The sequence below is a fragment of the Candoia aspera genome, chromosome 3, assembly GCF_035149785.1.
Source record: "Candoia aspera isolate rCanAsp1 chromosome 3, rCanAsp1.hap2, whole genome shotgun sequence".
In the NCBI taxonomy this organism is placed as follows: domain Eukaryota; kingdom Metazoa; phylum Chordata; class Lepidosauria; order Squamata; family Boidae; genus Candoia; species Candoia aspera.
In genome coordinates, this window is record NC_086155.1 from 82,888,873 (window position 1) to 82,899,176 (window position 10,304).

Here is a 10,304-nt window from a genome sequence, read left to right on the forward strand (position 1 = left end):
TTCCACCCGTTCACCCCCAAGCACGGCCAGCCCTAGCTTCTGCTTCGGCTTTTGCACTGATTTCTGGCTTTCCTCCTTTTTCAGATCCAGACGGCACAAAGGCCTCCATCCTAGCAAAGGATTAACACGGCCTCCATCTCCAGCCTTCTCCCTCTCTTAAAAGGAGCGTCAGGAGACTTTAAAACAGCCCGACCCAAGCTAACCGACGCCGAGCCAAACCGTGTCCTCAAGTGGGGAGGGAACGGTTCCCCTGGGGTGGGAGTCAAAAAGAGATCAAAGCACCCCGCTCCCAGTTCCACACGCACGCACGCACGCGCGCACACACACGGCCCCGCGGCTGTGGGTCGTGGCGGATTTTCTTCTCTCCCGCGGCTCCGGGTTTTTCTTCCTAATTGCCACCCTCGAGCGTCTCTCGCTCCCAGGCTGTCCTCCGCGCTTTTAGCGAACGCCTCGGAACAGCTGCCAGGCTGGGTTGCACCTTTTGGCTTCCCAGACACCCGGCCGCCTTTAAGAAACCTTTTCCATATTCAGCCAGGAGAGCGAAGAAAACACCTAGCCGCGACGGCAAGAAAGCGACACCGAGAAGCCTAGGAGAGGAGCAAAGGAGAGGGGGAAATTCGCCGCCAATGCCCCCTGCTTTCCCTGCCGAGGTCTGAAAAACAACCTCCAAGCCCAGCGCTGGGCGATCACTTATTCCCGGCCTTTTTATTTTTTATTTTTCTTCCACAATCCATTCCTTACCCCTCAAAGAAAACTCTTTAGCAACCAACCAGACTGGGGGGAAGGGGGATTTAAAGTCCCCCAATCCTCGCTTAGAAAGGAACAGACATGTGCAAACACCCTTACACACTTACGGAATGAACGACAAAAGTGCGTGAATCGGGGGGGAGGGGGAAACAGCTCGTTTGGATCTGCGGGTTTGTTTAAAAAAAGATAAAAGTTTATTTCTTTTTTTTTTCCTTGGTTTTTGCCATTTTCAGTCATCAAAAAATCTCTCTCTCTCTCGCTATATATATATGTGTGTGTGTGTGTGTGTGTGTGTTGTTAACTGTTGTTGTCCCCTAAGCATTTATTTTACTGAACCAAAACAAAACAAAACAAACGCAAAACAAAACAAAAATGAAAACGGAGAGAAATCAGGGGAAGAATATTTTTGTGGAGTTCGTTTGGTTCTTAGATTTTTTTTTAAACGAATGAATATGTCTCTGTCTTTCTTTCTGGACAACATATAATAAATAATATATATCACTTCTCACACCAGCCTGTTCAAAATGTGTATGTAGCATATATACTATGACGCGAGAGATCCGGAGCATGCCAGTTTGGAGTCAGAAAACGGCTCGTGAGAATTCGGTGCAAACTCCTCCGCTCCCCTCCCCCCACTTCCATCTTCTGCGTCCCGGGTGGAGGAGGCGTCCTGCCTCCCTTTGTGTCCCTCAGGGGTCCTGCCTGGGTCTCCGGCTCTTTCCCTCCTCCCCCCGCCGCCTGAACCCCTTTCCGCTTCCTCCGACAAAGCGGGCGGGGGTGCTGCGGGACTTGACGCTACGTGTCTCTTACGGGTTCCAGAGTCCCTGCGCTCTGAGCCGATCGTTCCTCCGGCTCCGTAGAAGGACCGCTGGATTTCCCGCCCCCTCGCTCGCCTCGGCTCCTTTCTTGCTTGATTGGCTGCTGGGGGGGGGGGGGGGAATCTGTTGGCGGGATTGGGGAGGGGGAGCTACAGGGAGGGAGGCGCCGAGTGACTTTTTTTCACCGCGGGTGAGGGGTCCCTGGAAGGGGGTTGGATAAGGGGTTGAGGGCCGGCTGCCCCCCCGGGCCGAGGCCGTGGATCAGAACCCGGGGCACCAGAGGCCTCTGAAGCTGAGGGTGAGGCGCAGGCGGAGTCCGGTACATGCTACTGTACATTGCCGCGGCCGCCGCGGCCGCCGTGGTGCTGTCCATGCTGCCCAGCAGGCTCGGGTGATAGAAATAAGGCGACGGGAACATCCGCTGTAGAGCCGAGTAATTCCCAGCTTCAGCCAGCAACTCCAGCCCCACTGCCGTCTGCCGCTTCCACTTGGTTCTGCAAGAGACGGAAGGGAGACACCGTAGGCTGGGCCCGAAGTGGGGAGATCAGGGGGAGGGAGCGAGAATCGGACGGACCCTCCCTCCCTTCCCGACACAAATCTTTCAGGCAGGAGACATTTTGGGTTGCGTGCATCTTGCATTCAGGCCTTTCCTTTAAGGAAGGGTAGCTGAAGCAAAACGACCGCACGGCACGCAGGGCTTAAAGCAGAGCACAGCTGTGACTGGGGGAGAGCTCGGAGGACGTAAGGGGGACACACGACGATACAGAAGGAATTGTCACTTAAAAAATCCTTGGAAACATTTGCTAGCGGAGGCCACGCACACACATGGAGGGCCACTCTATGTCTTGCAGTGACAGTTGATAAACTATCCACAATTTATGGTCATTTCGATCACATAATTACAGTGTAATCTATCCCCTCATCAAACCTCTTTTTCATGTTTATGTTACTCTCTAATATTAAGAACAGAACCAGAAAGAAATGCCTAATCCCCCTAATTTTTCTGCTAAAATATGAATTTAATACAGGTAACCCAGACAGCTATTTCAAAGTCAATTACTTGGGTTGGGGGCAGCGAGGGAAAGAAGTCACTCCTCTCTCGAAAATTCCAGAGCAGATTCCCAATTTTTACCGACACTTCAGATCAGGCCATTTGAAAATAGCCTGCACCCTCCTGCTATCCAAACAAGCAAGCAAGCAAGCAAACGCTGAAAAAAGCCAGCCTTGTTAGGGATTCATTATTTTCCCCTTGCTAGACATAAACGGGGTTCTGCAGGAAAACTGAAATCTCCTGAAGAATTTTGGACGCTAGAAGTTAGAATCTTGAAGATTTTAGAATTCTAGAATCCTGTTATTCTGAGGCTTGGGGGCGGGGATGGGAATGGAGGATGGCTAATTTTCCTTTGGTGGAAAGACGCAGCAAAGACCCCCAGATGGAAGAAGAAGCAAGTTGGCTAAACGCCGCCACGGATTCAGACCATCTCTTTCCCTCCCTCATCCGAGTACATTGCAAAACATTCTGAAATGCGGACACCGTTTCCGGACAAATCTATTTCCTCCCTTCACAATGCAGAATCTTCACGCTAGTCTCTCTTTGAAAAAGCCCCTATAGGTGGCTGTGAGAATTCGGTGGATCTTCAGCAGGCACACCACACACAGAGGTGAAATAACGGCCGTACAAACGCAGCCAAATTAATAAGCGTGGAGCTCCCTGTTTAGCTGGGCGGTAAATGACGCTAATGTTTTCCGACAGAATTAGGGTGGCTGCAACCGTATGTAATGAGACAGAAAATTATAGCAAAGATGACAACTGGACACAGGTTTCCAGCCTGTATTCCCCTGCCAAGAATTAGAAATCCGAATTTTGCTCTTACAATGCCTTCGTCGCCCTCCTGTACCGTCTAGGTCTCGCTTTAAAATAATAATAAAATAACCCGAGACATTGACTTCTACACTTCCTTCGCCGGTCCTCGTTTCCCAATCACAGGATCAGGATTCAACTGCACAGGCGAAATGGGAGAGTAAAACCCAGGATTGAATTATAAAGCTGGGCGTCTGAAACTGCCGAATCGGACCGAATAACGTGGAGGCCTCCAGGAAGGAATCCCACCGAGCCTGAAAGTCCAGGGTCGGCCCCGTTGGAGGATCCGGCCGCCTGCGGTCTTAATTAGCTTTCCCCAGAGGCGCTCTCCCGGTTTAACGCGTTCACTTGCTCCCACTCTCCTGCCTTTGTTTTGCTAGCAGGGGTGGGGAGATAAACTTGGCCTGTACATTGCTCACTTCTATTTTTCTCCTGTGGCTATTCAGATTTCTTCCACCTACACGTGACAGGAAAGTCGAAGAGCAACCTAGTGGCTGTGTTCGCACAACCCGCTTAACTTGGAGCGTTAACTCTTTTCCTGGATTCACGCCATTCGGTGAACTATCAGCTAACCCAAGAGGTTCGGCTGAGGTTCGCATGTCAGGCTAAGCCACGAAACTGAAACAAAAACCACGGCTACTAACCAAGCTTTTTCACCTGCTCTGCGAATGCACCTGCTACGGCTTTCCCTAATCTGGTGAAGCGCGTTGTGTAACACAGCCAGTTAAATTTTGGCCCGCAGGAAGATAACATCCTTTGTGAACGTGGACTTGGGAGGGGGGGAACGGAAATGCAAAGTGAAATGACCACGCGTGGCCACCAACTATCCCTAGAAAGGCCACGACTGGGTAACTAAGACTGCAGATTTCCTTTGCCTTTCCAAAGGAAATTGCAGGGTCGTCCCGAAATAAGCCCCTTTGAGCTCTGATTGGAGGCCGCGCTCCTATCCGTGTTTTACCCGTGAGTAGGCCTCTTCGAACTCCATGGGATTCCCTTTTGCGTGGATCAGGCAGAAGATGGCAAGGTTAAGACTACCAAGCGTCCTACCCACACCGACTTGGGAGGCAATTCCACTGGACGTAATGAGACTCATTTCTGGGTCAAGGTGGGCAGGACCCGACTGCTTCAAAGCAGCCCGCGACTGAGGGACTTACTTCTGTGTTACCCTACCTGCCCCCTACCCCTACCGGCCTTTCGTCCCTACCGGCCTCCCCTACCTCCGATTTTGGTACCAGGTTTTGACCTGGGTGTCAGTCAGATTGAGGGCGGCTGCCAAGTCCATGCGGTCTTGGACGCTCAGGTACTTCTGCCTCTCGAAGCTCCTCTCCAGCTGGTTGAGCTGATGGTCGGAGAAGGCAGTCCGCGCCTTGCGAGGCTTCTTTGCCCGCACAGGAGGGCTATCCCTGCTGCTTGAAATTTCACGATCCCCTTCTTCTTTTGCCCCTGAGAAGAAAACAAAACACAAGCTCGGGTTTAGGGCCAAGGAGGAAAACAAGCAGACGGGAGACCGGGGTGGAGGGGTCGGGGGGGTGCTAAACCCAGACATAAGACATTACTAAGCCTGAACAGGACCTTCCCAGGGTGGGAGTCTCCTGTCTCGGATGGATCCGAACGGGTCGTTCGGTAGGACGGCTTGGGAATCAACCGTTTTGGGATCGTTTCATTCTTTGCACGAGGTGGCATAGACCACAACCACATCAATGAATTGGGAAGCTGGCAATTCAACTGCGGTTCAGCATCAAACAAATCAACAGAGGGAAGGTCTGGGACTAAAACTAGGATTTCTCAGGAGTGATAACTCTTGCTGTCACACAGCTTCCCAACCATATCCCTTTTTTCCGGAGGGGAATTTTTTCCTCCACCGCCTTTCCTCACTTTCTCCCTCGGCCAAATTCAGATATCCAAGTGCACGTCGGAAACTGTTCCTATCAAGATATCGTCGCAACAGCCTCAATACTTTTCCTGGAGTGCTTGTCATCCAGGTACAGAAAGAGATCTGGATTTTGCAGTCCCAGGTGACAGCAGAAATATTACCGGATTCTGTTTGGTATCTTTGAGTCTTATTCGAGGGGTTTAAAAAAAAAAAAAGCTGAAATGTTAGGAAATCGATATGTCAGTCCATCTGTGTTTGTACTAGGTTTTCTTCACCACCACCCTCTCCCCCTCTTCCCCCCTTCTCTCTCTCTCTCTCCCTCACTCTCTCTCTCTCTCTTTCTTTTTCTGGGCTTTCCTTGATCTTCCCTGCAGGGAGAACAATAATCTCTCTAATTGACCCACTGGGGAGGTTGGTGCACCAACTAACCAACAACAACAACTACCAAAAAAAAAAAAAAAAATGCTAGACGAGGCTCTACATCTGGTTCCAGACGCTCATACCTTGGTGCTAAAATGGCAAATTGAATAGTAGACTGAACGTTGTCCTATTAGTTACTGCAAAATATCTGAAGGTTGTAAAATGAGCTAAATGTGTCCTCTATCATCACCACGTTTCAAAAACGCCTTCCCAGTTAAGTGAGATTCCCTTGGTAGGGGGGGTGTCTTTTATTTCCCCCCAGGAAGTGGCAGAATCGAACAGACCATATACATTTGAATTTTAGAACGTAACAACTACTGCACACACTCTAAAGCATCACAAAAGCCAATGCCATAAAATATTGCACAATACTAAGTAAAGGGAATAAATATTTCAAAGAAGAAAGAAGGACCCCTGTCTGATCAACCCGTTTGGTTTGTTTCCCTGTTAAAAACACTTAATTTATTATAAATTTTAGGAGGTCTGTCTTGCTAATTAAGTGTTGCTAAATCTGTGTGAACTATGTTTAGAAATTATGCATGCAGATCGCATTTTATAATATGCATTTGCATTTTAAAATCTCTAGTAATCCCAGCTGGCATTTTGGTATTGTTGAAGTGCACACTTGCAGACTCTTTTTGTTCTCGTCGTATCAACTTTTTTTTAAAAGGGGGAAAATACGTAGCTTCAGTTTGAAGGAAATAAATATATGGTTTTTATATAAAAAATACAGAGGGGGGAAATGTTTACAAATTCTGCATTTTTGCAAACAACCTGATTGTGTTTATCAGTTTCTTACTGGATTTATTTTATGGTTAAATACTTTCCAAGTTGCTGGAACGTTTCCTTAATGGCTTAGCGAATTCGCATTAACCTTCCAAGTTGCCCCGAAGTTTTCAGAGCAAGCAATTTCTGATGGCAGGAAGGGCGGGTAGGGGGGGGAATTGAAAGGACTTGGAATATTAGAAAGCACAGAGAAACAACAGTGGAACGTTCGAAACACAAACAGTGGAACGTTAAACAGGATTCGAACCGTGGCGTCCAAAGACCCGCGGCCCCACTCACCGTGGCATTTCAGCTCATTCTGGGAATCGTCGCGTTTGTCCAGTTTGGTTCTGCTGTCGTCCTGCTCGAGTTTTGGCCTGAAACTTTCGTTAGCCGCGTTGCTCTCTTGCTTGGGGGTGGGATGGGGAGAGGAGACGCTGGTGCTGTAAGGGGCACACGCTGCCAGCGGTTTGCTGTCTCCCAAAATGTCTTTAATTAAAAAAGAAGAAGTGGAAGTCCTGGGGGCAGAGCTGCCCGAACCTAATTGCTGCTGCTGCTGCTGCTGCTGCTGCTGCTGCTGCTGCTGCTGCTGCTGCTGTTGCTGGGGCGACAGCTGCAAACTTTTTGGCTGTTGCTGCTCTGGATGTTGGCTGTGATGAAGATGGTGATGCTGGGGCGACAAGCCGTCTTGCGCCAGATGATGCTCGGGGTGCTCTGCGGTGACCGAGATAGGCGAGGAGGGAGTCGTCCCCACAGTGTCTATTTCCGAACAAGGGGACGGAGTGGCCTGGTTGAGAAAATCCGCCGCCCTGGCCTCGCCATGGGCGGTCCGAAAGTCTCCGTTCATCATAACCGGGCTGCCGGACCTGGGATTAGACAAAATCGTGTCTATTCCAAAACTAGAAGCGCTAGATCCTTCCATGGTGGCCGTTCAAAGAAGCGCCTTCATCCCCTTTCCTTCCCAACGCCGCTCTCTTGCTCGGACTGGATTTTCTGTGGTGGTGGGGGAGGAGATGGCTGGATCTAAGGCGATCGATCGGCGATTAAAAAGCGAACCACCAGCCAAATCGGATCAATTATGGACGAAGCGAATGTCTTCGATCAAAATTTAAACGGGGAGGGGGGAAGGGAAGGAGGGAAGCGGGGGGGAGGGGGAGGGGGAGAACGAGGCAAACGGCGACGAGACGCGTACATGCACCAGGCACACGCACGAAAAAAAAGCCAACAGGAGAAAGCCACCGAAGCCAGCGAGGAGGAGGAGGGTAACCGAGAACGGACCTGGGAGGACGACACGAGGTCCGCGGCCACCCGGCCCTCGCCGCGCCGCCCCGTTGTCCCCCGCCCCGAAAATTCTCTCTCCGCCGGGCACACGTGCTTCGCTTATTGTTCGGGGGGCCCGCGGCTGCTCGGGCGCACTAGCCAGCGTCGCCTGGAGGAGCTGCAGGCTGGGGGAGCGGGAAGCGGCGGTAAGGCTGCTGGGGCTCCCTGGCGGAGGCTCCGCTCGCCGAGCCAAGGAGGAGCCGGCACCGCTGCCTGATGCCGCGCCCGATCGCCTTGCTCTGGGGCGCTCTCGCTCGCTCTCGCGCTCTCTCGCCGGCGCCCAGGAGTTATTGAACTTTCTTGGAAAGTTGAGGCGTGGTGCAGCAGCACGAGGAGGGGGGGGGGGAGGTGGAGGCGGCGAAGCCGCGCCGAGCCTCGGCCACTGCCTGCTGTTCCTAGGGCGAGGGGCTCCTCTCCGGTTCCTCCAATTCCGCCCGTGACGTCACGGCCATCGCCGCTCGCCTGCTCGCCGCTTGTTATAAAACCTCTTTAAGGCTTGGGATTTTTCCCCCATTTTAAAAATATTCCTTATTTATTTATTTGTTTGTTTTATTTAAGACCGCCGTCGAGTAATGGTCTCCTATTGGTAGACACAGCAGCCGAACCTGACGCTCGGCAGTTGGCAGCCAATGAGAAGAAAGACGGCGGGAGGCGCGGGGAGGGGAGGAGAGGGGAGGACGGGGCCCTTGTCAGTTTCGGAACTGGAACTGTTCTTTTTTAGAACCTTTAGGATTCCTCCCTCCCTCCCGCTCCCCATTTCTCTATCCAAGTATAAATGGATGATTATTATTATCTCTGGCATGTCAATAATGATTAGTTAGATAGTAGAAATCGAGGGATAGAGGGGGAAAGAAAGAAAGAAAGAAAGAAAGAAAGAAAGAAAGAAAGAAAGAAAGAAAGAAAGAAGAATATTCGCGTGTAAGAAAGAGTGTGTGCTATTTCGAGTTGTGAAGTCTCAGGTATTCGAGATCATTACAGAAGTGATATACACAACCTATCTCTGGCCTCAAAGTGGGATGTAAGTTCAAATTAGCTTTCCAGGGGTTATTTAATGCTTCCTCTCATTGTGGTCCTTCTCTGGAGGATCAGAAACGTTTGACACAACAGTCCTAGACAGGAGACAGCGATCCAACTTCACTGTGAAGAACTAGGGAAATAAGAGCGGGACCGGGCAAAATGTCACTTGGAGCCAACTTGGGAAAACGCCAGGCTTCATTTCCTAAGGGGCGGGGAGGTGCAAAGGAAGCTGCTCCTGGAACGGCAAAAGAGATCTCGGGCTAGAACCGGCGCGCCTGTTAATTTGGGGAAGAACTTAAGGGAGGTGGCGGACGGCGGGGGCCAAGCTGGGTGGTTCTTCTTCCCCCTGCGACCTTAGTCTGTGGCTTAGCTGCAACAACCGGCTCTGGGTTTCCATTCAGCGAGTTATTTTACTCCTCCATCCATCTCTCCATCCCCCCCGCCATTCCCTCTTGATCTCGGTTTTGCTTTGCCTGACTGCTGTTTCCAGCGCCTCTTATTTGCTACCGACACAGTTAGGGCCGAGACGCCCCGCACTTCGGGAGAAACCAAAGTCGTCGCTTCACCGAAGGGTCTCAGCCTGTGTTCATCTGTCTCTAGGACGACGCGGTTCGAACCTGTCCCTTGTTGAATGTCAGAGTAATGGGAAATGCCATTGACAAGATGCCGTATTGCTCCTCCTGATTAAGTACCGTCAACCTAATTAGCAGAGCAATTATAAGGTGCTAATGAATGATTCAAAGTTCGGCGAGTTGCGTTTTACTCCGAATTACTCCATTTTTAAGGATGAATTGAAGGGAAACTGTTACGGCAAGGAAAACGCTTTATCCCTTACAGCCTCCCACCCCCTTCTCATCGTCTGTCTCCTTCCCTTCTGTCTCTTTGGTTTTTCTCTTTTCTCAAACAGCACGTTTAAACCTGGGGCGGGGGTCTTTCCAAAAAGAAGCGAAGGAAACCTATTCCTGTAAAATAGATGGGTAGGGGGAGTTAAAAGTAAATAGATAGGGACTGTGTGTGTGTGTGTGTGTGTTCCTTTAAAAAAATAGGCGAGTATAATTTAAAAGGGTTGGGGAGAGGCAGAGTTCTGCATTTGCATCTCTGTAAGTTAAGAGAATGAACTCGGAGGATTCTCAAGGTTCACTGTGGTAGGTAGTTCAAGATTTGGGGGAAAAGGGAGAAAAAGTCGGTTTTAAAAATCGGTTAAGTTTCAAGGGACACCAGCCAGTTTAAAATCTTCTGACACCCTTCTGATTTGGGGGAAGAGAGGAAGACCAGGAAGAGACAAGTCAGCCCGGGAAGGGACGCAAATACCTGAATGAGATTTCTCCCATCCTTCGGGACAGGGGTCTGCAAAGGTTTTGCCTGTAGCCGGTTGCCAAGGCAAGGCGACTTCGGACGACTTCTAATAGGTCGAGGAATCCCCCCCACACACACCTCCGTCTTGTTTCGGTGCCCCCACAGCTTTCGCCCCGCGTTCTCCCCC

The 10,304-nt window shown here is 50.6% G+C and overlaps 1 protein-coding gene across 1 annotated transcript; it reads right to left on the reverse strand.

Moving 5' to 3' along the window:
- Positions 1-1,746: 1,746 nt before the first annotated feature.
- BARHL2 (BarH like homeobox 2) lies at positions 1,747-7,406 on the reverse strand. Its single transcript, XM_063300151.1, has 3 exons — positions 6,785-7,406; positions 4,644-4,869; positions 1,747-2,059 (listed from the first exon to the last, which is right to left on the reverse strand). Exons 1-3 carry the CDS (start codon positions 7,404-7,406, stop codon positions 1,747-1,749), a joined length of 1,161 nt encoding a protein of 386 aa, XP_063156221.1.
- Between the last annotated feature and the right edge of the window lie 2,898 nt (positions 7,407-10,304).

Coding starts and splice junctions, on each gene's coding strand:
- BARHL2 (XM_063300151.1), bottom strand. CDS start 7,406: ATGGAAGGATCTAGCGCTTCTAGTTTTGGAATAGACACGATTTTGTCT. Junction 4,870..6,784: donor GAATGAGCTGAAATGCCACG/GTGAGTGGGGCC, acceptor TTTTCTTCTCAG/GGGCAAAAGAAGAAGGGGAT. Junction 2,060..4,643: donor ACCTGGTACCAAAATCGGAG/GTAGGGGAGGCC, acceptor CGTCTCTTGCAG/AACCAAGTGGAAGCGGCAGA.